At 37.5% G+C, this 23,814-nt stretch overlaps 2 protein-coding genes across 7 annotated transcripts in view; one reads left to right on the top strand and one right to left on the bottom strand.

The window, feature by feature from the left end:
* Positions 1–5,831: 5,831 nt before the first annotated feature.
* CCT8 (chaperonin containing TCP1 subunit 8) lies at positions 5,832–19,178 on the top strand. Its single transcript, XM_039857858.1, has 15 exons — positions 5,832–5,995; positions 8,446–8,536; positions 9,251–9,330; positions 10,654–10,803; positions 11,279–11,459; positions 11,576–11,637; positions 12,613–12,750; positions 13,622–13,800; positions 14,508–14,574; positions 14,651–14,738; positions 14,824–14,939; positions 15,502–15,573; positions 15,652–15,816; positions 16,142–16,261; positions 18,957–19,178. The coding sequence occupies exons 1-15, from the start codon at positions 5,936–5,938 to the stop codon at positions 19,032–19,034; spliced, it is 1,647 nt and encodes a 548-aa protein (XP_039713792.1). The 5' UTR covers positions 5,832–5,935; the 3' UTR covers positions 19,035–19,178.
* A 1,038-nt stretch (positions 19,179–20,216) lies between these two features.
* Positions 20,217–23,814, bottom strand: part of USP16 (ubiquitin specific peptidase 16) — a 28,292-nt gene continuing 24,694 nt past the window's right edge. For all 6 annotated transcript variants that reach the window (XM_039857855.1, XM_039857856.1, XM_039857852.1 and 3 more), the window contains 2 exons: positions 20,734–20,890; positions 20,217–20,635 (listed from right to left, as the gene is read on the bottom strand). In XM_039857855.1, the coding sequence (XP_039713789.1) occupies positions 20,511–20,635; positions 20,734–20,890 (282 nt within the window). In that variant the 3' untranslated portion in view covers positions 20,217–20,510. The remainder of the gene's footprint in view (positions 20,636–20,733; positions 20,891–23,814) is intronic.

Below are 23,814 nucleotides of genomic sequence, written 5' to 3'. Positions count from 1 at the left end.
ACAGATGATCCTGCCCCCACCTCCTAGTCACCACTGAATGTACCAGAAATTCTTGCTTAGGCCAAGATAGCCATAAAGGTTTGTAGTCTCCTTGATTTGAGAATTCAGCAGAAACTGGGGACTTTTCATTGGATGGCAATAAACTGAAGCAACCAGATCTTCTCCCTTGGGATGTTTAAATATGAAGCACAGAGACTCACCTGAAGGGGGCTTGAAGCTGAGACATATAGAAAACAGGAAGCAAGCTGAAGCTGACATGTAGAGAGAAGAAAAGAGGCCAGGGGATGAAAGAAGCAAAGAGAAGCACATGCCACATTGGAAAAAGCCATAGAGACAGATGCACTAGGGTATGAGGATGGCAGCTCAGAGACACTCAACCTGTCGGTGGTATACATGAAGTCTTCCGGCTCGAGGACAGTCGTACAATTTACTTTCGTGTAAGCCTTAATAAACTGCACCCTCTAAAGTGATCAGCATGTTTCCTTTCTTTGTAACCTTGAAGAGCCTACCTCATACACACTGCCCTGAGAGTAGAGGGTTTATATCAGGAGCAGCCTCTGTATGCAAACAAAGTTGATGACAAATTTACCGTTCAATATATCCCTGAGGTCACCATAGAAGGAGTTCAGGGAAAGGTAAAATCTTCTCTCTCAATTGTTTGAGGCTTGAGGCATGTCTCTCTATCTGCTCTTTAGCAGACCAAGTGTTTAAAGGGTTCTTCCTGCAGTGGGGTTCATAGAATCAGTGAGTCCAAAGATAACAGAAATGTGGCCCAGCACCCAAGCAGATAGTGGGTGATCTGATAAGAGCAATATACACATCAAGGCAAATCTCTTCTGATTTGTCAGAGAAATTAATCAGGACAAAAACGTTCCTGTGAGAATAAGGATGCTATCTATGAATTGAATTGTGTTCCCACCAAATTTATATGTTACGGCCTTAACTCCAATATAACTGTACTTGGAGACGATGGGGCCTACAAGGAGGCAATTAAGGTTAAATGAGGTCATAAAGGTTGTGTGATACAATAGGATTAATGTTCTTATAAGAAGCGACATCAGAGATCTTGCTGATGGTGGCTGACTACAAGCCAGGACAACAAGCCTCAGAATAAAATCTACCTTGTTGGCACTTTTATCTTGGAGTTCCCAGCCTTCAAAACTGTGAGAAAATATATTTCTATTGTTTAGGCCACAGAGCCTATGGTTATTTTGGTATAGCAGCCTGAGCTAACTAAAAGAGTTTGATAGCTATCATCCCTCCCCACACCCCAATTAAGTTTTAGAAAATGTGAGATAACTGGCACATCCCTACCTCTGTGAAAGTTTTTTCCCCCTATAATAGAAAGAGATCTAAAACCTTAGATTTAAGGCCTTCTGCAGTCAAATCATTAATATAGTCAGAATATGGTAAGTTTGCTTGAATTTTTTTTTGAAAAGGTAGTGTAGGAACCTTATCATAAGGCCACAGCTATGCCATATTTTAGTGGAAGAATCTTCTTCATTGGAAGGGAAGCTACCTCCAGCTTAACAACCAAAAACAGAGACTAGACATATTGGTAATGGCATGACCATGGACTACATGTGCTTGTATGCACTCAGCATCAACCTAGCTCCCTCTTCCGAAACCAACATGGCCTCCCCCATGGGCATTTGGAGCAAAGGAAATGAACATGGTTTCTGGACCAAGATGCTCACAGGATGCTCAACCAATCAGAGGATCCTCTTTGTCACTAGAAAAAGCATCAGGAGTAACAACTGGAACTGCCTACACCCACACAGCTTGCTGTCCACATTAATATGACTTTACTGCTCCAATGTCTTCATCAATAACTATTCCAGGAAACACTAACTCAGGAGGATAAAAGTTGCAAATAACTTTATTGTTCATTCCAGAAACTTTCTGATACATCAACTCAATAGAAAGTATCAAATGCCAGTTTATACCCTAAGACTCTGAACCTCTTGCCTCAAAATCCCTACCTTCCTGTGGGTGACTGACATGGGGCCAGCTTTCTTGATTACATGGAGTTGTGAAAAATGACATAAATGGAGCTATTTTAAAATGGATTTGAAGCAGCCATTCCAGAGGAACTGCCTTGCACATCTCGTTCCTTGAAACTTTGGAGTATCTGAACTGGGCAAACTAACCTTTGAACTGACCCAAACCAATACTGTTTACCAACAACTGCCTGCAAAAGCCAACCAGAAAGCAGACATCCTGACCACAAGAACTGACCAGTATGAACTTTCTTTCTTAAGACAGAATTGGTACCCAGCCATGTATAGCTAGAGTAACTCAGCTTGTTAACATCAATAGAAATTTCTTTCTTCTATTCATGTAATTATGCCCACTTTTTTTTCCTCAGAAAAACTCTCTGCCTATATTTGGACCTTATTTGGGTTTCTACTTGGATCTGTGCTTCCCTAATTGCAATTCTTTTTGATCCCAAATAAATGATACTCGCCTCTCATTTGGGCTTTTTATTTCTAGATTAACACAGTTAATGCATTTAAAGTCTACTGTCTTTTTTTTCTGCTTCTCTATTCCAGTTCAGTGCAAAGCAGCAATCACAGACAAGCATGTTTGGGCTTTCACACTAAGTCATGTCTCCTAAAATTGCAGTCATACTCTGAATCCCATTTGCCTGACTCCCAAGTAGTCATTTCCAAACTCAGAGAAGGAAACAAGGGTTTCCTTAATTCAGAGAAATTTGATTAAAATGAAAAAAAAAAAACTGAAATTTATAAAGGAAAATTGAGATTTTCACAAAAAAAGAAATTGAAGTAATATAATAAGTCAACACAAAATGAGTTATAAAACCCAAAACCAAATAAAAAGATTGAATTTTGATGGAAAAATAGATACGATAACATGAAATAAATAATACAAATTGGGAGTGGGGGGGAACCAGAAGATTTGATGGGAGTCAGTAAAAAAATAAGAATACCAAAAAATTTAAAACACACAGATAAGGCAAAAACATTAAAACAACTCTGAAGTACAGAGGTTAAAACTTTAGGCAAACAAAACAGGAAAAAATAGAAACAGTCACTGGAAACAAGTGGTTACTCTTCATCAGAGTCCTGAGTTGGCTTGGACATCCCAGGGCATGAGTGGAGGTCCTCCAGAAGAGGGAGTTGACAGGGCAACACCCTCAATCCAAGAGAGATGTAGGGCCATGTTTTCAATTGGCACCTAACATGAGGATCAGGACTCTTGAATCAAAATAGCAGAAACCTACAGTCTCCTTGGCCTTTTGCAAACTCCTGGGCAAAGCCTTTTGATTACTCGGTGATATTCTCTGGTTTTACAGCATGCACACCTGGATGAGATGAATGAAGTCCATACCTCCCAATTTTGTGGTGTCCTCTTCTGGACCCATATTTAATCATTCAACAATTATTTATTGAGACTCTATTCCATGCAATACCCAGTGATAGGTGCTAGCAATACAGCACCTACCTAATGATTGAGAGAGATTAGAATTTTGTCATTACAACTGTGATGAGCGCTATTAGTCATTCTCATAACAGGAATTACCTCAGCCCAAAGGGAGAGGAAGAGCAATCTAGGTAAAGAGAATAGCAGAGGCAAAGGCCCTGATGCAGACAAGATAAAGCAGACAGGATGAATATTCAGGCTATTGTGGGCAGAATACAAATTGGAAGGTTAAGAAGATACATGTAAGATAAGCAGGGACCAGAACCTGACCCTTGAAGCCACATTAAGGATTTGTGTTTATTTTCTTCTCTGAGTGAGCAATATTTGAACTATTATTTGGATCCAGTAGAAAATTTGCCCTTGACATTTGATTCTATCCTTATGAATACACAGTTTAACCCAAATAATACAAAATTAATGAATTTTCATCTAAAAAGCATTCTTCTTGGCAACTGAATCAATTTGATTTCTTGATAAATTATGTAGATTTTAATTGATTTCAATTTTTTCCATTTTCTTTTTAATTGGTTAAAATTAATGTAAGATCAATTTATTAGAAACTTTCAATGGAAATTTGATTCATCAATTATTTTGTTCTCAAGTTTAATTTTCCATGGTCCTTATAAGATTTGATTCCTTACATATTTTTAACTAATTAAATTTCAACAGATGTCATTTTTAATCCCTTTCATTTGGATTAGTTATAAGTAATACTCTCTTTGAGTCAGATGAATGACAGTTTTTATTTCTCAGCTAATCTTGAGAAAAATCTTGAGTTGTTCTATTATTGTTCAGGACTTATCTACTGCAGTGATTCTCTACCTTTTCAGTCTCAAGAACCCTTTATTCTTAAAAATTATTGATGCTCTCAAATAGCTTTTATTTATGTGGATTACAGCTATCAATATTTCCTGTATTATAAACTTTTAGTTTATAATTTTGTCACTGACAAATTTTAATATTTATTAATTTAAAATAACAGTAATAGGCCCATCACATGTTAACATACATATTTTTATTAAAAACAACTTTCAAAATAAAAAAAATGAGAAGAGTGGCATTGTTTTGCGCTTTTGCAAATCTCTTTTACATCTGATTTCACAGAAGACAACAAACTTCTCATGCCTTTTACATTTAAACTGTGTTAGTCACACGCATCCTGTAACCTCTTTCAGTTAAGGTCTTAACTGAAAGAATGAGAGTAAATGTCTTAGTATTATTACGAAAATAGTTTGGTCATGGTGGACCCTGAGGGAGTCTTAGCACACTTCAGAGGTCCTTGGACCACACGTTGAGGACCGGTGATTTTTTGTACCGCTTCTCAACAGGTGATTCACATACTATTTGATGTGGCAAAAAAGCATTTTTTAATTTTTATAACTGTACTTTTTAATGAGAAAATAGAAAAAGTTATAACTGATGATAGACACGACACATGTGATTTTTTAAGGCATACTAAATCTGCCCCAATTTTTAAAAATAGTAATTTGTACTGTCAAAGAACAAAAGCTGAGCCAAAACGTTCTGCTTTACGTTTTCTGTATTTTCAACAACAGTGTTTTACTTTCACCGTGTGACGTTCTTAAAAATATTCTACTACCATTCAATCTTTTTGAAATCAGCCATGTGTTGTGGGTAGACACAGAGGTCGGGTTTTAAAAGACTCTGGGATAGTAGGGATTTGTGTTTTCAGGAAAAAGCACAATACAAGTAATACAGATAGTGATTAAGAACGTGCATTCTGCAGTTTGATCTGGGTAGGAATCCTAGCTTTAACATTTACTAGCGGTATGATCTTGGATAAATTACCATGTGCAAACTTCAGTTTCCGCTTCTACCAAATGCAGAATAGTTAACTCCTAAGGGGCCATTAGATAAGATACCGCACGAAAAGCAAGTAACGCAGAGCCTGGTACATATGAGCATTCAGTATGTAGTTATCCTTACAGATTTTAATTATCTCCCTCACGTCCCCAGCATGTTTTACTCAGCCTAAGAGCAGACGTCCAACGATAGACTGTGGGGGATGAGGGCAGATGCTCTGCCTCGGGATAAAAGGGAACACCTGCCCCGATGTGATGGGTGGGTCTGTAAGATTACTTGGAAATTAATTGGAGGGAGGCGTGGTTTCCAGGTCAGAAATGCCAAAAAAAAAAAAAAAATCTAGCGTCCCTACCCCGGAGTCTAGATGGAGGGAACACTCCTTAGCCAGCCACAACGACCTGGGTCGCCTGCGCGTGCGTGGACTCGAAGACCAAAGACGCGCTCTGCGATCGGTCCGATCGATCGACCTGATCGAGGATCGTCAATTCCGTTCTGACTGCGGAAACGGCTGAATCTCGCGATGCTTCAAGTCGGCGGCTGGGGAAGGGGCGGGCCTAAGGAGGAGCGTAAGGCCGCAGCGCGCTGCCTTCCCAGGAGGCTGTGCGCTCCCCTTGCTGCCTTTGGGTTCTTGAGAGCGAGCGCGTGAACGGCTATCTGCAGTCTAGTCATGGCGCTTCACGTCCCCAAGGCCCCGGGCTTTGCCCAGATGCTCAAGGAGGGAGCGAAGGTAAGGAATGGAGGGAGGGGGAGTGGGGTGGGAGAGTCGGCGAATGGCTGCGGCGACCGCAGCGAAGGAGAAGGGCCTACTAACGGGCCGGGCGTGCTCCCCCGAAAGAAGAGAAGATTCCAGAAAGAGTGGTGGTGTCGAGAGGGCTCGGCCGCGGAGGCCCGCGGGCGTTTCTGCCCTTCCCCGACCCTGGGGACCGTCGAGGTGTCAGAGGCGGCAGGCTAGGGGCAGAACCGCAGGATTCGCGTCTTAAACAGTAGGGCAAGTGTACAGCCGCTCGTGCATTTCCCCTCTAGCCGTAAAACAGAGCTGATCATACTCTCCATCCTGCAAGGGTATTGTGAGGGTGAAGTCGAATAACGTAGACAAAATTGCTTTGAGAACTGCGAAGCCGAATGACACGCAGTTCAAGGGGTGGGTGATCTGTAGAGAAACAAGGGCCAGTTCTTGGCAGCTTCCTTTCGAGAAACATAGGGCTCCCCATTTAGTTCGCAGAAGTGGCGCGTTGTGGTATGACATACTCCTTACAATCCAAATGGGTTCTAGTCCCAATTTTGGTTAGCTAGCTTAATGTAAAACTTAGCCTTCGAGGGCTTTCCTCATCTTTACATTGAGGAGATTGGACCAAAAGACGTAGACCTTTGAGTTGTAACTATCAGACTTCCCTATGTAATGCGCAGGATGAGTGATACCCTGGTTTAAATAAAACTGCTTTGTTTTATGGCCAGAATGTAATTTCAAGAGCATTTTTTCAAATGTCTTAGTGCATTGCTGATAAATTTGTCTCTTGGACTGTTCCAATAGTGGTCCTTTTTTTGTCCCCCAAATTTCCTATGTTTAATTTGGAAATATGGATCAGCATTGTTCAATTTCAGGCAACAGTTTTAGGGAACTAGTTTCTTGATGGCACATGCACTTTTGGGATAACGAGTATAATTAAATAAATATAGAATTTAATGTAAATGTTGGTGAAACAGCTTTGCTGAAAATGATGACATCTGCTTTTTTAAAAAGTCAGGCTGAAAACTTAATAGTTTTTATTCTGAAGCAGAATAATCAAACAAGAAGGATAATTTCAAATAATGATAAAGGAAATAAACAGTACTGTAGTAGAAAATGAAAGGAAGTAAGTCTGCCTCCAACAAAAGGGGAGTGAGGTAAAACAATTAAATAAGGTGTTCAGAAAACAGCTCTTAGCTCAGTGCTGAATGACAGAAGGAACCTGCTAAGGTTAAAAGAAGTGTTCCAGGCTGAGGGACCAGTAAGTACAAAGACCTTGAGGATGAAATGAGTTCAAGCTGTTAAAACAGTAAGAAAGGGCTGAAGCTTACCAAGGGAAAGGAAGACTGGTAAGAGATTAATTTAGAGAAGCTGTAGCTAAGGGCCAGAACTTGTAGGGCCTTGTAGCCCTGAGGAGAGATTTACATTTTTATCCTAAGAGTGATGGGAAATCATTGAAAGGTTTGATAGAATCTGATTTATAATCAGAGGGTTATTCCTCCAGGAATGGGAGTGGGGAAGAAGAGTGCAAGGCAGATCAGACTGATGCCATCATGAGTCCAACCCTTGTCGCTGAAGACACTACTTCTAAACTGGTTTGGTTCACAGTTCCTTTTATGAATGGTATAAAAGCCACACTTTATACTCTATAACAGTATTTTCTGATAGAACTTTCCGCAATCGGATATCCACTTAGCCACATGTAACCACTGGGTGCTTGAACTTGAGAAACTGAATTTTTAATTACGTAAAATTCAAAGAGCCACATGTGGCTAGTGCCCGCTATGTCAGGCAAAGCAGCCCTAGAAAAATGTTTACGTGCGCAGTAGGCTCATGAAACCTGTTTGAAGCCACAAGTAGATCACAAGTCTAAAGTCCAGTATAAAACTTGAGAATTTTAGTACTGTGAGCAATTCAGCAATTTTCCATTATATGTACATTTGAATTGTGTTGCCATTCAAGTTTGTATACTTTAGTCCCTAAACATTTGGGGGGCAGATACGTTAAGTGGGAATTCCCAGTGAACATAAAACTGCTGGCTTTACAATGCTTAGGCTCTACCACAATTAGAAAAATATTCATACCATATTTCAACTTTTAGTCAAAGTACTGATAAGCCAAAGGTATTTTTATCTGAAATAGCTCATATGCTTTCTTTAATCAATTTTAGCACTCTTCCCTGCACTTTTCACTTCATTAAAAAAAATTTGTAGACTTTATGTTTGATGTGTAAGTAGGTATCAGTGGTCTCTAAAAATGTTATGCTTTATTCCTTAAACTAGTGAGCAAGTTTTTGGATTATTTATGAATACCAAGCAACATGCTTTACATACGTAAATCTTGATTGATTGTCTCAGTAATACTGTGAGGTAGGTACTCTTATTACCCCCATATTACAGGTGAAGAAAATACTGTTTCACTGTCCTGTCTAATCAAGTTTTCTTTTATAGCATTTTTCAGGATTAGAAGAAGCAGTGTACAGGAACATACAAGCTTGCAAGGAGCTTGCCCAAACCACTCGTACAGCGTATGGACCAAATGGTAATTTCTAAATTCATGTTTTAAAAGATACATTAATAGAATTTTGTATACTACCTCTTTCAAACTTATTGTTTGAGAGTGTTATATATATAAATTGAGTTATAAACATCAATTGACAATATGGCTTTGAAAGTTATTTCATAGTTCATTGACACCAGTACAGTGTTTCCAAGTTTTAATCAGCAATTCAGATATCTTTAGAAAAATAAATCAAAATATTACTTTTTATCCTGTCGAGAGGATAGAAAAATTATGGTGCTTTCACCATTGAGATGGTATCTGTGTTCATTGTTACAGTTGCTGAACAGTTCTTTTATATAAAGCGACATTATGATTTAAGGGAGAAAAATTTCTCTTGCCTCCTACCATCAACTAAATTTAATTGATTCAGATTTATGGAATAAGCACAAAAGTAAAAACACTTTTAAGTAGATTATTTTGTTCTTTGTACATGTTAATACAATTTATATCTATTGAATAAAAAAGAGACAAGGTTGGCATCTTCCTAGTGAACATAGGAGATTAGAAAGGAAAGAACATTGGTGTACACAAGCAGAGCCATGGTATTATGAGATAATCTTAAAGAATAGATAGTATGTTCTTCCAAAGTTATTTTAAGAAATACGTATGAATTTATATCGCTTGACTAGATTTTCCTGGGTATTTGGACAAAGTTTTGAGTAATAATGGATTTGTTTTTCTATTATTTTTGAGGAATGAACAAAATGGTTATCAACCACCTGGAGAAGTTGTTTGTGACAAATGATGCAGCGACTATTTTAAGAGAGCTGGAAGTAAGTTATTTCTTTTAAAAAGCCAAGAAGTGTTTGGGTGGCATAAAAAATTAAGTATATTTAAACAGAAGAAAACTCTTATTTCAGATTGGATAATATAAGGGACCATTTTTTTCCAAAGTTCCTCAAGTTATTAATTTATGGAGGAATCGATTGTGATAAAAGTATGTTTGCTAATAATCATTTCAAATTGAATGTGTTGTCTTGTTCTATAGTACGTGACACTGAAGTGAATTATTCCATAATGCAGAAACAGCTGTACTTAAAACAGTGGTTTAAGAAGAATTCAAAACATTTGTTTGATTTTGTGAAAATAGAACAATCAGTTGGTGGAATTTTGTTTTGTGCAACTGCAGTTCTCATGTTAGAGTCTGTGGAATTGACACTGCCAGTAGTTAAAGGAAGGTCTGGCACCTGAACAGGATGAGAGCCGTTCCTCCGCTAGCTGCTTTGTAAGGAAGGATATGTTCAGCCTCAGGGAATTTTCCTAAACTTTGCTCTTAAAGCACCAGCATGTAATCCTTTTAAATGAAACTGTGTGTGATGTTAACATTTTTATAACTTAAGTAACAGTATAGTCTTAAAATAACATGTTGAACAAAAGAACAAATTTAGTTCCACAAGGTATTTGTGGGGGGACCTGTCCTTGTGAATGTTATGTTGTACACCGTGATGTTCTCAGTTCTATTAAAGTACGGTGGGAAAACTGTCCTCATAGTACAACCGTAGTACTGACTTTTTAGTTTTCTCACTGCTATCAGTTGTTACTCTTTGTTTGTTTCTAAAAAAGCATCTAAATCCTAAGGACAAACCACTTAAAATTTTGATTTGCTCTTTTGGTAAGAAACATTCAGTATTCCCTTTTTTTTTATCCACAATTGCTATCCCTTAAAATAAGAATATGGATAGAAATTGAGATTCATGACCAATTAAATGATGACGATATTGGTTCACCTGGAACCTTTTTTAAAAAATGCCTAGGTTCAGTGCTTGAAATAACTTTGGTTTTTATTTTAGTGAATAATGTTCTGAACTCTGTGGGGATGTATGTGCTAGATGACTAAACATCAAAAGAGAGGGCACTTTGAAGATGTTTTCACTTGCAGCGATGCATTTGTGCTGGTGGGCCTAGAGGGACTTGGATTGTCTTCTTGTGATCACACTAACACTATGAGTAGTGTAGAGCGCTGGTTGAATGGAGTTACCTGGCTCACAGGGAGATTGGAGTTTATTAATTTAAAAAGGACTTAATGGAATTGAATGATTTTATATTGTTTTAAAGATCAAATGTTTTAACTTGATAAATTCAAACCCCTTTACCAGGTACAGCATCCTGCTGCAAAAATGATCGTAATGGCCTCTCACATGCAAGAGCAAGAGGTTGGAGATGGCACCAACTTTGTTCTGGTGTTTGCCGGAGCTCTTCTGGAATTAGCGGAAGAGCTTCTTAGAATTGGCCTGTCAGTTTCGGAGGCAAGTGTTCATTTTAGAATGTACTCCCATTTCATTTTTACCTGCACACACACCCCCTACTGCTTCAGACTGCGATACGACAGTTCTCTATCACGATTATGCTAACATTGAGCAGTTCACTCTGTGCCAGGCATTGTGGTACATAGCTTTACATGCAGTATTTTATTCTGTCCTTAACTCTATGAGTGAGTTCTATTAAAATAATCCCATTTTATTTTAGATGAGGAAAATGAGACTTAAATTAGAAAAAATCTTGTTCAAGATCTTGTAGCTAGTAAGTGGCAGCTAGGATTCAAGTTAGCTGGCTATCACAGCCTAAACTCTTCATTAGGAGCATCTGTCGTGAGCGTTATTCTGGAGGTATGCTTTATTGTTTTATGTTGAAAATAAATATCTGTATTCATTGCGTTACCAAAATAAGCTACTTTAAGTCATGTCAGAATTATCTTTTTAAGAAATATTTTTGCTCTTTAAGGTCATAGAAGGTTATGAAATAGCCTGCAAAAAAGCCCATGAGATTCTTCCTGATTTGGTATGCTGTTCTGCAAAAAATCTTCGAGATATTGATGAAGTGTCATCTCTACTTCATACCTCCATAATGAGTAAACAGTATGGTAATGAAGTCTTTCTGGCCAAGCTTATTGCTCAAGCATGTGGTGAGTAAAAATTCAGTGAATGTAGAGATCCAAAATAAAAATGGCTTAATGTGACCAAGATATTTTCTCTGTTGTCCCATTATCTATCTTTTGATATGTTTTTGTTTTCTTAACAGTATCTATTTTTCCTGATTCTGGCCATTTCAATGTTGATAACATCAGAGTTTGTAAGATTTTGGTAAGTTTAGAAAATGCATTAATGTTATCTAGATAGGTCAGTTGTTTTTTGGGGGAAAAATGTGTTAATGTAAACCTAAATTTTGCCTCAGGTTTTAGACTTAGGACTTCTGCTTTCTGAAGCATCTTTTATATAACATTTTGATTTTGCTAGGTTGTAATACTACTTGTTAAACTTAAAGGGATATTGACATTATCTGCTATTAGTTATTTTTCCATGACAACTTGAAGGTTGAGAATAGTGCATAAACACAGTGTTTTTTGCCTTCTTCACATATGCTGAATTATGCCAATAAGCTTAGAAGGCAATTTTTAATGGGATGTAAGTTCTTTTGCTCTACAGTAAAATTCACTTCGATGTTAGTATTGAAACGAGTATATTTTTGATAAAAATGTTTGTGCTTTATGTAGTACAACCTATAGTTAACAGTGGATCTGCACGTTAGCAAATGATTGTTAATGTAATTGAGTTTAGCATCATAAGTACATTTGCTAACTGTGTGTTTACGTATAAATTATACTGTATGTTTTCTGACTCCATCCATATACTGCCCACCCCGACCCCTTATTAAATTGTAAGCTTGTGAGATCACAGAATCTGTTTCCTGGTCTATCCCCATTACTGACAGCTTTGCCTGGTACATCGACACCAAGTACTTGGTAACTGAGTGAATGAATGACTTAGAGCGACTTAGAGCAGTTGTCCTCTGTCTTTGTTTTGGTTCTTCCCAGTATACTGAAAGACCTCTTTTCCCCCCCGCTTTCCATAACAGTGGCTCATTCCCATGGTGATATTTACCCTGAGCAGACTGTTGTGCTTTATGTCCACCCCCTCTTTCATCCCCAGGGGTCACTAACTGCCTTAGCAAGTGTATTACTTTATTTAGAAAGGGATGTTTTTGGTACATCGCAGAATCAAAACTTGACCCTAATGTTATTTTCATAAGATCACTGATTTTGGTATTCATCTCCTTAGGGCTCTGGTATCTCTTCCTCTTCAGTATTACATGGCATGGTTTTTAAGAAGGAAACTGAAGGTGATGTAACATCTGTCAAAGATGCAAAAATAGCAGTGTACTCCTGTCCTTTTGATGGCATGATAACAGAAACTAAGGTATGTAGACTTCAGAACTTTAAAGGTAAAAATTTGAGGTTGCCTTTTTGGATCGTTTTATGATTCTAAAGTTTTGAAGTGGGGTTTGCTCTTAATTCAGTGAATACTTGTAATTATTGAAAACAGCTGGATCATATCTATTTTTAAAAATCAGATTTATATTCTTTGCATATCTAGATCAGATGCTAAATATTAGAATGTACATGGCTGCAGTATTGTTTGTATTGTAATATATGGCCCTTGACGTCTAATGTAACTTACACATTTAGTAAGTAAAATCTCAATGAAGAGAATACAAGTACTTGTGTACTCTTCATGAGAAAATATTTTAACATAATGATGAGATTCTGTAGCATCTCGAAACAAAAATATACTAATATAATTTATAGCTGCTAAGTTTGTTTTTAAAAATACACATGAAGTTTGAAGTTTGTGTTTACAGATCACTTCAACTTTATCCCTAGAATTCTTGAAATCTGAGTTGATGGTTTTAAAAGTTTGACAGGAATGGAGGTAGGGAGTTGGTCATTTAGTCCACATTTTAGAAAAGTTGAGAACATTGCTTTGGTACAGTAGTTGATGTAAAGACATGCCAGGATGCCTGCCCAGCATACCTAAAATTAGATATTTCTCCATCTTTCCCACCAAAGTGCTTGTCAAACAGAAAATGCATCAGTTTTGTGAGGCGAATGTGTCTAGGAGCAGGCTGAGTTTCTCTTATTTTATTACAGATTTTGTTTTCTGCTTCATAATGTATATTTATCTTTGCATTTTCTCCCAGATCTCTTATCTCTTTAGTAAACTGCTGTCCTATGACGTTGAACACCAAAGTAGTAAAAGAGTGTTAAAGAGTGCTTGCTTGTTTTGCTAGGGAACGGTATTGATAAAGACTGCTGAAGAGTTGATGAATTTTAGTAAGGGAGAAGAAAATCTCATGGATGCACAAGTCAAAGCTATTGCTGATACCGGTGCAAATGTCGTCGTAACAGGTGGTAAAGTGGCAGACATGGCTCTTCATTATGCAAACAAATACAATATCATGTTGGTGAGGTAAGAGAGAGCAGTATCATTCTGTTAACCCATATTGTAAAAGGCTTTTTGGTAGCGAAACACTAAACAAATTCAACACACCACGAAGACTTAAAAAAGGGAAGGTATAGGGTATTAGATCAAAAAGCAAAAGGACCTAACTTAATCTAGGGAGGCAGAAAATACCTCGTAGAAACTTATATTTGAGCTGAGAACCGAAGGACCAGTCATTAGATGTTATTTGAAAGGGGAGAGAGAAAAGCATTCTAGGCAAAAGGAACACCTTAAGAGACCAGGCACAAGCCTTGTGCACACTCAGAATGTGGGGTCAGGGACATAACTTTAACCAATGAACACATGAGGCACACTAGACAACTTATTTACCCATTCCCGCCTCTCCTGGCACTTGATTTAATGTGCACAGTAAATCACTCTTCTTTTCCTCACATAACATCATTACCCAAAGTAAAGCAAAAGTTTTCTACATACCAGGGCTTGCCTGGTGCTTTAGAACTATAAACTCTTGACGTCCTAGAGACTTGAACTCTCCCAATTCTAGAACAATGCCATAGTTGCCTATGTCTGAGCTGTACACTGCAATCCAAACCTATTCTGAGCTTGAACCTTCAGGGACAAAAAAATGTGACTTGGGGATCAGTGTTCAGCTTCCTGCTTAATCTCTACTTTATCTGAATTAAAACTTCTATTAAGGTCTTTTTCTTTTTAAGGCTGAACTCAAAATGGGATCTCAGAAGGCTGTGTAAAACAGTTGGTGCTACAGCTCTTCCTAGATTGGTATGTATTTTGTACAGCATTTAAAGATATTGAACATATTTGAGTTATTTTTATTACAACAGTCACTTTCTTACAGACTCCTCCTGTGGTTGAAGAAATGGGACATTGTGACAGTGTTTACCTCTCAGAAGTTGGAGACACACAGGTGGTGGTTTTCAAGCATGGTAAGTAGTAATGGTAAAAGATGTTTATATAAGCGTGCGTGTTCATTTTCTTTGACTAATCCCAGTGTATTTAATTTATTGACAGAAAAGGAAGATGGAGCCATTTCTACCATAGTTCTTCGAGGCTCTACAGACAATCTGATGGATGATATAGAAAGGGCAGTAGATGATGGTGTTAATACTTTTAAAGTTCTCACAAGGGTCAGTATTAGCAGAAATTTTAACTTAGTAATATGCAAGGCCTCAGAATCATAGTTGGCAGACTCCTGAACACTGAGCCCTTCAAAATGAATGGCTTGTGTAAAGCAAAGCACCTTTTTTACTTAAGACTAACTAAAGTGTCCATTGCTGATGAATATGATAGTTATCTAAAATGATTCTGCAAAGGAATAAACAGTAAAGCAAGGCTTTTTAAAAAATTGTTTTAAGGGGATAGTTTATGGTTATTTTCAGTTACAATGTACCTTCAGTAGCTTGAGCTGTTTTTAGTGCTGTGTTTGTGGAAATGCAGATAGATATTCTGTTCCCATCCACATATTTCAACTCATTTAACGTTGGGCCTCCCTTTTCATATACCAAGCTCTGTCCAGTATGATCTGGCCCAAATCACTAAATTTGTATAAAATTTGTAATTAGGATTTGGGTAATAGTGCCTGATTAGAAACTTCTGTGGTGGAGTACTGAGATCTAAAAGATTAGAAAACCACAAATTGCATCTTAGTGACTTACTTTTTTTTTTTTTTTTTTTAACTACATATTACAGGATAAACGTCTTGTACCTGGAGGTGGAGCAACAGAAATTGAGTTAGCCAAACAGATCACATCATATGGAGAGGTATAGCTTTCTCAGTATAAATTGACTTTATTTTTGTTGTTTGAACAAAATACAATAATAAACCTGTTTTTGTTTTAGACATGTCCTGGACTAGAACAGTATGCCATTAAGAAGTTTGCTGAGGCATTTGAAGCTATTCCCCGGGCACTGGCAGAAAACTCTGGGGTTAAGGCCAATGAAGTAATCTCTAAACTTTATGCAGTACATCAAGAAGGAAATAAAAATGTTGGATTAGATATTGAGGTATTTGAAAAAACAGTATGAACTTAAATTGTTTTACTTTGTGCATGTACAACCTAAAAGTAGATATAGTAAGTTTAAAAGGAATCTGACAAAATGTTTTTGTTTATAAGCAAATGATTTTTGTAATACTTAGCTTTCAGTACATAGTTTGATAGAGAATTTAGTTTTCCTTCTGATTTAATACTTTTGTTTTATAGGGTGTATAGGGTAGTACTTTTGCCTATTTCCTTTTCTAGTATTTAAGGAGCCATGCATTTTTTACTGAGTATAAGTATTTTTACATCAAAGAATTTGAAGTGAAAGAATAAAAATTTTGTCTTGACAGGCTGAAGTTCCTGCTGTAAAGGACATGTTGGAGGCTGGTATTCTAGATACTTACCTGGGAAAATACTGGGCTATCAAACTGGCCACCAATGCTGCTGTCACTGTACTTAGAGTGGATCAGGTGAGTGAAAAGTGGAATTTTGATCTTTAAAAATACTAATTTTTATGTAGTTCAGTAGTATATTTTCCTGGAACTAGATAGAATATAGCACTATTCTCATTCTACTCAAAGGAGTATTCCTTTACCTTCGTCTTAGAGATGCTGCTGTGCCCCTAAAAACCATTTTTTTCTTGGTTATTACCGTTTGTTTTGAATATACTTCGATTCATTTAAAATGAAGATCTTCCCAGTGAAAGAAACCTTTGCCATTTTTAAACTGGAATGGATAAAACAAATGTGATTTTGATTCATAGTTTTCAAACTTTTTTTGCCTAAGAACCCCTTTGTAAAAAATCTGGAGAAGTGTAATACTTAATAGGGAACATGGAAGGACCTTAAAGGCCAGAAGCGGACATTGTAGAATACCAACTTTAAGGAAAATGAATCCTCTAGTTGGTGGAGGTTATGGGACCTGGGTGATTAAAATTTTTTCTGTTGTGACAAATTATGTTTTTGGGTACTTCTAAAAGATTATGGAGATATTAATCATAGTATTTCTGTGTGTGTGTGTGTGTGTGTGTGTTTTTGAATTGTGACAGAAAGAAGTGGTAAAGACTACTTTGGGTTCAGAGATAAACCAGAATTTGTAATTTTTCAAGGTGTTTTCTAGTAAACTTAATGAAATTAATTTTCTTACAAATTAATTTTCCTACAAAATTTTATATGTGATTATTAAGCAATGAAATATTTGTAAGTACTTAATAGGAAGTTGTAATATATAAATACAGTAAGTGAAAATCATGCCAAATTAATCTTAGGAGAAGCAAGTCACAGATGGAAACTAGACTTTAAGCACAATAAGGACTAGTGAGGGTAGTTATAGCAATACAGATTTCATCTCAGTAAAACTTTTTTCCTACCTCAAGATGACCAAAAATGGAACTGGATGTTTACTGCATTTATTAATAGGGTGTTTTTTATATCGATGTGTTAGGCAGTTTTCAGTGGAAGAATCTGTTTGAGTTTTTAGTAAAGGTAATGGAAATTTAAGGAAATTTTTGTTGTGAACGTTAGCGTGTGGCTAAGAATAAAACGGGGGACCAAAAATAAAAAGGGACAAGAGATGCTAAGGAAATAGAAGCATGAAGTAAGCAGAAATTCTAATAGTGGAAGTTCCTTTACCTAGGAACTTTTCGAATATTATCCAGGCAAGATAATAATTGTAATAAATGTATTGGTCATGAAGGCACTTCTGAATTTTGGTTTTAAACTGGAAGCCTGTTTTGTTTTATGGTAGAGGAAGATAGTCACATTGTTAGGTGCTCCTGGTCTTTGCACTCTGCATATAAAATAGGTATCTGAAGAAGCCATTTGACATTAACCAGTTTGTGTTTCTGTAATGAACTTGTACTTTTTTTCTTAAGTACCTAATTTTTTATAGTATACTGGGAAGGGACTTGCAAATCAAGTTATAAGCATTGGATAATGTAGGAAAACTGGATTAATCTTTGTTCAAATGTTCTCATTATTTCACTAGTTTTCAAATTACGATCCTCACATCAATAGCATCAACATTACCTAAACTTGTTAAAAATATTAATTCTTGGGTCCACCCCAGATTCACTGAATCAGAAACTGGAAGGAGGTCCAGCAGTCTGTTTTAAATAAGCTCTTCAGGTGGTAATATGATACCCACTAAAGTTTGAGAACTACTATTCTAGGTACTTTTTTAAAAATCAAGCTACACTTAGGTTCTGAAATTGTACTTAATGCCTTTAATTTGGTCTGAATTAAAATGGTACTCGGTAAAATGGTACTCAAGAATTTCAGGTTTAGATTTCTTACAGAAGCTTCTGAAAAGGGGTGTGGAATCTATTGGAGGTGGTAGCGAAGACATTTTAGTTTGTGTTGATTTAGACACAAGCCAAAATACAGAAAGATCTATTATATTTGGGAAGCAACGAACACCGTTTCCAGTTTTAAGATTCAGGATGTACATTAGAGTTTGAGAGTTCTACTTTGAGGAAAGCCAACTAATTTAATTTAGCTTCTCTCAATTTGAGCCCAAAACTGCCACCTTCTCCGAACTCTTTTAAAATGATAGATGGTTATGCTTGGAAAATGCTGGGTTGGTGCATTATAGAGAAATGAGAGACTTCTGGTGTGTTTTTTAAGTTACCAGAGGACTAAGTACATGGATTTTTGTTTATAAACTCACGCTTCTTGCCACTTGAATGGTTCTCATGTGCAGGTACCAGAAATTTTCAGTGTTAACATGTATGTTTATGTATCCACCACTTTAGATTATAATGGCAAAACTGGCAGGTGGACCTAAATTTCCTAAACCTCAAGGAAATTGGGATAAAGATGGTTGGCAAGACGAACCTCATATATAAATGGCAAATCAGGTGCCAAACTGAGATGCATGCAGATGTTTTTCCTTTTAGCTCATTGGGTTATTGAAGTGCATGTCTTAGAATCAGCAAATGCCCTTCACTAATGTGTGTGGATATGGTTGCCGTTAAAATCTTCAAAAGCAGGAAACTCACACTGCTGGAAGCTAACAGTGTATGCTGATGTTTCATATGCAATATAAAATAGGTTGCTTATGTCAAGGTGATTATTTACTCTTGAATCAGGCCAGTAGAAAAATGTTCTTTTTTCCTCATTCTCAAGATTGAGTTATAAGTATACTCTTGTGGTTTTTGATTTGCAGATCATCATGGCAAAACCAGCTGGTGGACCTAAACCTCCAAGTGGGAAGAAAGACTGGGATGACGACCAAAATGATTGAATGGTTAATTTTTACTGTAGGCAAAGGCTGTAGGTATAGTAGTACTCTAGGAATTGCCTGATCTTTTCCTATTCTTAAATTAAGAGGTGTTTTGTGTTTATATCCTTGGCTGGTTGATAAAATAAATGTGTTGTTACTATCAAAGCCTCATTGGTGACCATTTTTCCTGCGTCTAAGTGACTTGTCTCAACCTTCTTAATTAAAGTAGCTGTGGGACATAAGGCAAGTTACTTAAGTAATTAGGGGCCTGCTCTTATAAGTTTTATTGGAGCACAGCCATGCTCGTATATTTACGTATTGTTTATGGCTGCTTTCTACAAAGGAATGGCAGAGGTAAGTAGTTGTGGACAGATCAAGTGGCCCACAAAGGCTAAAATATTTAGCCTTTTATAGGAAGTCCGACCTTGGACTAGATTTTTTTAGTGTTTTTTTTTTTCCCCCCACAACTCAGGAAATCCTGACTCAGAGTAACTTGTTTCATTAGCAATGAATGATTTGTTAAATGGCTGATTTGAAATACATACATTCTAGTAGCAAAGTACTAACATGCTTGTGATGCAGCTGAAAATACACATCCTGACATGTAGAAATTAAGCCAGTCCGTTTTCATAAAGCAGACATTATTTTTTTAAGAGTTTTGAAAAAGAGAACATACTCAAGTGGTAAGAGTGATACCTCTCCCTTGACTGCATAGCAAAAAGGGTTCAATGCACATCAAACCCTTACAGGAAGTTTAGAAAGGCTTGGTATCTTTACAGCTTTTGGAGTTGCATTCAACTCAGAAACATTGGCTGGCTAGGTAAAAAGGGATTATTAGCTGGACAGTTCACATCACAGGCCTTTCTTTGGCATGCTGGCATTAAGGGGACCCGGTACCCAATTACTTAGGGTCCCACGAGTGTCTACCTTGAGCCAGTTATCAATTAAACTGAACAAGTGCAGAGTCAGGCCCACATCCCAGCTTATGCACACGGTATGGTATCAGAAAGATTCCAGGTATATGTGTTTCTCCCAATTATATATCACTGCCAATATCAAATAGCTATGGCTATAAAATTAATATTTAAAAAAAATCAACACACTTGTAGTGAAGTTAAATTAATTAGTCTGAAACAATTTTTAGAATTGTTACCTAGTAGGGTAAGTCAATACAACTTAGAATGCTCTAAGTAATAAAACAAGTTTTGGGGGTAAGTCAGTTTATTGATGTGTTGTAACCCACCACCCAGACATTAACCACAGAGGGTTTAATTCAGAATCCTTTCCAGAAACTGAGAGCAGGAATAAAAACCACTATGACAATACAAAGCCATTGTAAATTTGTAGTTATTTTCCCTTCAATATTTCAATAAACATGATTTCTGGCATTATTTAATCTGACGTGAACATGATTTACAGTTAGTCTTTACTTCTTTATTAATATTACAGCCATTATAAAAGCATAAACGTGTTTCCAGAGAAAGCACTTTGAAATTGTTACAGTATTCTCTCATAAAATAGGAGGTACGCTTGTGAGTTAAGTACTTTAGTTGTAGGCACAGCTTGCACATGTGTATCGCTGATGTGAAACCACTGCCCTTTGGTTGATTCCATTTCAAAATCTGTCAAGGAAATGTAAAGTATAAATGGAAAGATTCAAGTTCATTAATTTTTGGTTTTGCCATATATGGTGAATACCAGAATTTTATAGACATCTTACCATGTGGAATATCACCGTGGAGAACAAGATGAGAGAGATGACTATTTGCCGTTCGTGCCTTGGCATAGGCAGTGTAATGTCCTGACCTCATGGTACCACTGTGTTCAACAACTCCGTATAAGGAATACAGTACCCTTGTATTTTCTTCAGCAACATTCTTTAAAAATGAATAGAATTCAGGTTAGTTCTAGTCCCATTTATACAGATACTGTTGGCAAGACAATTTTAAACCACATAAAGTTTCTTTCACTTTGAGAATGCAGAAATCTTTCATGAGTCTGAACTTGACTTTTCTCCCCACCTTTTCACAACTTACTGAGGATTTTCACACTTACTTTACACTATTAGAAACAACTGAAGTTGTCAGTTTCTTCAGGAGTGTTGGGTCAGATAATTCCAGCATACCTCAACAACTCTATCATCCTGGTTTCTGCCCCCAAATGCTAAGCCTTTAATGGCAAGAGGACGGCACTTAGGTCCTGCCAAAAACCACCTGTTACATTTCAAATGCCCCCTAGGGATGCAGTGAGAAGCACAGTCAACCTCCCAAGCGCGCGCTCCCCATCTGGAGTGGAGGCTGCTTATTCTTTAAAGATCCATGTGCCATAGAACTGGTTGGAATCACACAGGCTGGGGGCCACTTTCAGACAATATGCTACATTTATACTCCTGTAAAAAGTCCTGAACAGGCATCACTGCCCTTCTATAGTACTGCCAGTACACACCTCTTTAATCTATGAACTTGATTCACTGAACCTGATACTTCACCCCAAATCCTGTCACCTACCTCGGATTTATGTCCACCAATGAGCCTCCACAGGATTTTCACTGCCATTCCATTTTAGACAACCACAATCAGAACTATTCGAATTGGTCATCACTCAGAACTGTTAGAATTCTTACTAACTAGCCTCAGTTAGGTCATAACTCTTCCATTCCTCCTACTCATCTTACTCTTCAACCTAACAGGATCCTCCAATCCTCATTGTCTCCTGGCTTAGGAAGCCTCTTTTGGTCTTGTTCCCATATAAAGTCTGTCTTTGCTACTCAAAATGTGGTAATGGAACAGCAGCATCGGCCTTACCTGAGAGCTTGTTAGAAAGGCAGAATCTTAGACCCTACCCCAGACCCACTGGTTCCCAAGTGATTTGTGTGCACATTAAAGTTTGAGACTTAGACCACATGTATCTTACAAATAATCTCTCTCCTACCCATCGCCAGCTCTGCCACCACGTCCAATTCATCATAAAACCCCACTCCTACCAACATACCTTTCACCATCCCATCCCCAGACAGCTGCTATTGCTAGGAAACAAAGTTATGTAACCATGCAGATGGTTAAGTTCATGACGTTCTACCTCATCAGAGTCTTCAGTGTGACTCCATAATCTTGTAACCTGTCTTTAGCTGCCTCTTCCATAGATGTCCTTCACAGCAACTGGCCCCAACTTTCACCAGATAAAGGAGATATCTTTTTCTCCTTTGTATCTTAAACTTATAGATTTTCCTCTTGGCCTACAAACCTACTTAAGTCTCCCAGACTTAAAAATAAAACTCCATGGATCTACCACTTTTCCTTTTCAACAAATCCTCTAACATATCTACATGCTTTATCTTCGATATTCTCATTTCTCCACCCACTAATGTTACCTACAATTCTTGAAAAATTTACCATGACCTCTATACTGTCTAATTCACAAATACTTTCTAGTCTTTTTTTCCCTGATAATTCTAACACTGAGGCCACTTGGCCCTTTCCTTGAAACCTGAACACAGGGCAATGGCATTTTAAGCAAAAGAGGGATTCCTAATGACATATTTAAAACTAATCCAACCAAAGGTTGGTTGGGTTTTTTGTTTTTACCAGCAAAAGTGTCTCTGGCCTATTGTGAGAACATAAAAATAATCACAATTCAGTCTGAAATACCAGCTCTGAAATACCTTTTGTGGAAAATTTTTAATTGGGGAGGGACTTTCCATCATTTCAAATTTTGTAGATAATGTTTATACTGAGTATTTCAACTCTGAATACAGTACAACAGTACCGCTCAACAACTATCTGAGTTGTTGATTCTCCAAATTCTTCAAATGGAGATTCGTTGAGACCCTTCGGGGCGTCCTTTTTTTCCAGCTAAGCCTCTCACACTCGGATGCTCTCCAGAGTTCTATATTCGCAACTTCTTCTTTCTCTCTCTCCATGCTCTACACTAGAGATCCTATCTTCTCATTGTTTTAACTCCTACCTGTATACTAATTTCAAAATTCTTATCTCCAGCCCTAACCTCTCTGCCCTGGGCCTCAGACATGTACATCCAAAAGCTTTCTAAAAGTAGCCAAAAATATATATATCTCAAAAATATATGAAACTCGATGTATCCAAAACTGAACTCATTATCCTTTCTCCACCTTCCAACCTGCTCTTCCAGCTGTATTTCCTACCTCTATTTGTGGTACCCCTATCTGCTCATATGCCTAATCACTCAACCAGGCCCTGGGAATCATGCTCAGCTCCTCTTTCTATGTCACTCTCAGCGTTCACTTTAAGGCCTCTGCCTTATCTTCCATAGCCACTTGATCATAAGTCTGGTTAATTTTACCTCTTGAAATATTCCTTCAGCCTTCCCCTCTTCTGCCCTAGTTTAAGCCCTCATCATCTATTGATTGAACAAATTCAACAGCCTCCTAACTAGTTTCCCTGCCTCTAGCCATTTCCTCCTAAGAATCCAGCCTCCATGCTTCAGCAAGTAACATATGTAATATACAGATCTGGCCATGACAGCCCATCGCTTTGAACTTGAATGGCTCCCCACTGCATACCTAATAAAGCCCAAGTTCCTCACCAAGATAATCCTCCAAAACTTCATTCCTATCTCACTTCCCTGGCTTCATCTCCCAACGTTCCCCAGACCTTGTACTGTAAGCTCCAGAAGTGCTTATACTGCCAATCCATGGCACCCACCATGTCATTTACACTGCTCTGCCTTTGCTCCTGCCTGGAAATCCTGCCTATTCTTGATTCATCCCACTATCTCTTACTCCTTAGTTAACTACTAGTTGACTTCACAGAGCCTCCCCTGAACC

Source organism: Pteropus medius, unplaced genomic scaffold (assembly GCF_902729225.1).
Source record: "Pteropus medius unplaced genomic scaffold, Ma_sr-lr_union100, whole genome shotgun sequence".
NCBI lineage: Eukaryota > Metazoa > Chordata > Mammalia > Chiroptera > Pteropodidae > Pteropus > Pteropus medius.
The sequence above is the reverse complement of the archived record's forward strand: the minus strand, read 5'-3'. Positions and strand labels throughout refer to the sequence as shown.

Bases quoted from the DNA above. Each gene is read 5' to 3' on its own strand.
- CCT8 (XM_039857858.1), top strand. From the start codon at position 5,936: ATGGCGCTTCACGTCCCCAAGGCCCCGGGCTTTGCCCAGATGCTCAAG. The intron at 14,575-14,650 runs GTATGTATTTTG...ACTTTCTTACAG, and splicing joins CTACAGCTCTTCCTAGATTG to ACTCCTCCTGTGGTTGAAGA. The intron at 15,574-15,651 runs GTATAGCTTTCT...TTTTTGTTTTAG, and splicing joins AGATCACATCATATGGAGAG to ACATGTCCTGGACTAGAACA.